General features: G+C 43.5%; 1 protein-coding gene across 1 annotated transcript; it reads left to right on the forward strand.

The window, feature by feature from the left end:
- Positions 1 to 3,091: 3,091 nt before the first annotated feature.
- LOC115081055 (olfactory receptor 5V1-like) lies at positions 3,092 to 4,058 on the forward strand. The gene is given in 2 exon segments (XM_029585569.1): positions 3,092 to 3,832; positions 3,834 to 4,058. Coding segments are annotated over 2 exon segments (966 nt in total).
- The last annotated feature ends 368 nt before the right edge of the window (positions 4,059 to 4,426 follow it).

The following is a 4,426-nucleotide window of genomic DNA, read 5'->3' on the forward strand; positions in this document are numbered from 1 at the left end:
GAAATTGATTTGAAATGGCACAGTACAAGCCTTCATGCCAGTAGGACAGATGACTCTGTCTAGCATTGACCTGCCCTTGCCTAATATTCCTATTATTTATTTAGAAATAGGTAGATTGCTATGTTTCCAGGTACACCCAGGAGTGCCATATTTGTTTTATGCACTCTAAAATGCTGCAAGAATGAATCATATTGCACGTGACCAGGACCGATATAAGAATCTTTTCAAGATGTTCTGATACATGTGCTTTTGAAGCCATCTAAGGATCCTTTCAAGGGTGCAGCTGTCTGATGTTTTTGTGATGGCTCAGAACTAGCTTCTCGCTCGATGGTTGATGACATCACAAAAGGCATTCTGACAAATGGAAGACCTACCAATTTTTTTATGTAGCCTGTTACGGTGTATCATTTTGGATGAAATGACATCCATACACACGTAAATTGAGTAAGCACCTTACCTTGACCTTGACCTTGATCTGATGTTTTCCATGGAATCATTTTCAGCAAGACACCTAACTGCATGTCTGAAAGCCTGCACCGAACAAGGCAATTTCCCAAGTAAAGATACCCGTACACATTGACATTGAATATTGGTTTGCTATGGGAGTAAAGGTACATACGAGTTTTATTCATTAGTCCACCAGTTTGCCCTGTTTATTGCTAGGTTCTCAGGTTCTTCAGCCTGAACTCTCCCCAGTTTACCCAGACCCCTCACCCTATCAGTATTTAGCAACAAAGAGTTATAATTATGCACAGGTAATAGCTCTATGTGTGCTGCCTTCACAGGTTATAAAATAGCAACCTATGCATGGAAGTGTTAGCTCTGCCCCAGAGCACCACTGGTCCAACCCTTTTTTACTCATGCAAATTGTATGTGCAAGGTTTTACTCATGCATGTGTATGTGCAAGGTTTATGAAATAGCACTTCTGCGAGATTACACTATTTGCCCGTGCATCTCTTTAAAAATTCACCTTAAAGTTCATAGGTAGCATGCTCTTTTTGCACATAACTTTATGGAAATTCCTTTCATGTGAGGAAATCCTTAACGCCTCTCAACTCCCAAATGCCTCCCAGAGCACCTTTTATATGTGCAATGAACAGCCGCAAATCCACAACCTGCTCAGATAGATAACATACATTTAGGGCCTGATTTTCAAAGCCAGTTTCATACACTTAAATGCCTATTATAAAATAGTTCAAGGCTCTGTTCTCATGCAAGTATGTGATCTCATGTACATTTTTATACAAACCTCCCAGGGGTCATTTTCTAAACCATGGACATGCAGAAAACATGGGCTTGTGCAAGTATATGGTATGATATAAAATTGCCCAGGGTTTGTATGCATAAAAAAAAAGTATGCATGCAGCCCAGTTCCATGCATGCTTTTAAGTGTCCAAAGAAAAGAGACATTCTGGGTGGTGGAGTTGGGGTGGACTTTGAATTTACATGCATAATTTTGATTTTAAAGGGTATGCACGGAGAGTCGAATGCACAAAGAGCAAAATTAACTTGTGTGGGCGTGTTTGTGTGTGCTAATTTGCATTATTTCCAAAGGCAAATTTAGCATTCAATTTGCATCGAAATTTGGTGCAACTTACATGCACAGCGCTACCGTGATGTTACAAAAGTACCCTCATAGCTCTTTATTTGTCGTGTGTACCTCCTGACTAAGTTTGTTCAACTTGGGTAAAAAATGTACCCATTAGTGTTGTAGACCATCAGCAAGTCCATTCTCAAAATGTTCCATAATATCCCTAGTGTAATGGCCCTCCAGGCTCATTAACAGCATGGCCCTGGGTACTCCCTTGATTCAGCTAGTGCAGTATAGGGGGCATCATTCTGCACAGCTCCTGGCCATCCCCTTCGAGAGGATTTATAAGCAGCTCTCTCCTGAGACCCTGGGGGCAGTGGAGTTGAGCTTTAAGGCTTGGAGGAAGTGTAGAGGTAGTTTTCCTTTGTTGGATTTTTGCCCTACCTGGGGTCTTGGGCTCCATCTTGCCTGAGGTCCTTGGGCCAGGTCGGGGACGCCACTCCTGTATCCCACTCATTAGATGCAGGGTGGTTTGTTCTGGGTTGTTTGGGGGATTTGAAGATTTTTCTTTGTAAGAAGACTGTGAAACCCCAGCGTGTTTGATTGGGGAGACGTCTTGAGGAAACCTCTTCTTCCCCTGTATAGGGAAGACTTACTCTGCTGTGACCTTCCCAGGAAGCAGAGGAATGGTGGTGACCTGCTGTAGAGTCTTCTGGTGTTACAAAATTGGTTTTTGGGCAAAGTATTTTTTGTTGTAAAAAGATCTGAGAGGATGTGTTTAGCTGACCCTCTTCCTGCACTTTCAGAGGAACATCCAGAGCTGAATGTTCCAAGTGGATACTTCCATCACGGGAGTCGAGAAAAGTACAAATAGATAAATGAAAGAGAAAGGTCATCTAAAGGTGAGTAATATCTCTAATGAGTTATGTCTGAGGACCCCTCTGGGGAGAGAGGATTTGGACTCTCTGTGCAGAGACTGTGTATTTTCTTTCCATTTTCTTGCCAAATAGGAGGGGTTTTACCTGTTCCAATAAAGGATACCCAGCCCACTTGGGAACCTTGCTAGCTCCACTCCCTGGAGAGTGAGTGTCTTTCATATTCCAGCACAGATTGAGGGGCAAAATGGTTGTATTCTGAGAACTGCTGTGGTGCTGGGGACTTTATTTGTACAATTATTCCATCTGATTACGCATCAGTAAAGACGTCATTTTTGGACATTAAACCAGAGCCTCTCATGTGGTTTTTTGGCATGGGAAGATTCAGTGTACTTCCCCAGGTTAAAGAGTGCCCTAGCACTCTTTTCACTCTGGGCTTTGAAAGAGAATTTCTTTCCCCTCACACAAAGTTCCTAAGCCCTGAGAAGCAAAGAGACTGTGTGTAAGAGAAGGCCTGAGTGAAACAGTAAAAGAGACTAATACATTCTTTTTTTTATAGCCCATTGGAGGTTTGCAGCCACCCAAAGGTGGAGTTACAATAGTACTGTATAGAAGTAAAATATCCTTTGCAACTGAATTCATTTCTCATTGTTCCATTTCTTACAGGTGACCTAGGCTGAGCAAATGGAACAAGACAACCAGACCAATGCTGGGAGAGATTTCATTCTGCTTGGATTTCCTGAAGGACAGATCATCATTTCCTTCTTCTTTCTACTCATTTATCTCCTGATTCTGCTGGGAAACCTCACCATATTTACCATCGTAAGGACCGATGCTCACCTCCACACGCCCATGTATTTCTTCCTTAGCAACTTATCCCTTGTAGACATTTGCTATTCTTCCACGTCGGTCCCAAGCATGCTGGGAAACAGTCTGTCAGGGGAAACCACCATTTCGTTTTGCAGATGTCTTGCACAGCTGTATTTCTTTGTGTCCTTGGGTGGAGTGGAGTGTCTCCTTTTGGCAGTCATGGCCTATGATCGTTACATCGCCATATGCAACCCACTGCGGTACTCGATCATTATGAACCAGAGGGTTTGTTGGCAGCTGGCTGCCAGTACATGGGTCAGCGGGTTCCTGAACTCAGTGTTGCACACCCTCATGACCTCCAACCTGCCCTTCTGTGGTGTCCGTAAAGTCAACCACTTCTTCTGTGATGTGCCTCCACTCTTAAGGATGGCTTGCACCAACACCTACATTAGTAAAATGCTAGTGTATGTCATCAGTGTATTTTTGGGTATTTGTCCCTTTTTATTTATTGTCATCTCCTACGTTCACATCATCTCTGCCATCCTGAAAATCCGCTCTGCTGAGGGGAGGTGGAAAGTCTTTTCCACATGTTCCTCCCACCTCATAGTCGTTACCCTTGTTCTATGCGAGTGGCAATTTCAATTATATAGGACCAATATCGAGCAATTCATTGGAGATTGAGAGTATTGCATCTGTGCTTTATTGCACTCTAACACCCCTGCTGAACCCTATCATCTACTGCCTGAGAAGTACAGACGTGAAGAGGGCTCTGAGAAAAGCAATCAGAAAAAAAATAGTTTCTGTACAGGAAGCAAAATGGTTCATGCATTATAAAGGGTAAGGGTGTGCTCTTAAAAAATAATAAATGAAAATCTCCCCTCCTCCTGCATACCAAGCCTACTTAAAGAAAGCCTTTTCCAGGTCCTTCTGACCTCTCCCAGGACACCTCTAAACTCTCCACACCCCAGTTCTTACCCCATGATGGGTCTGTGGGTTAGACAGGCAGTAGAAATGATCCTGGGTCATTCATCCCATAGCTCCAGTAGAATCTGATATACAACACAATGGTGATGGCCTATGATTGACCGGCAGCCATTTTGAAAGGCCAGAACTGCAGGTCAGGATCACTCCTGCTCCCAGAAACCCAAGGACCTGGGAAGGGAGCTGGGGAAGGGAGAGGCAGCCTAGGGAAGTCATGGTGGCCTTTCT

Source organism: Rhinatrema bivittatum, chromosome 19 (genome assembly GCF_901001135.1).
Source record: "Rhinatrema bivittatum chromosome 19, aRhiBiv1.1, whole genome shotgun sequence".
In the NCBI taxonomy this organism is placed as follows: domain Eukaryota; kingdom Metazoa; phylum Chordata; class Amphibia; order Gymnophiona; family Rhinatrematidae; genus Rhinatrema; species Rhinatrema bivittatum.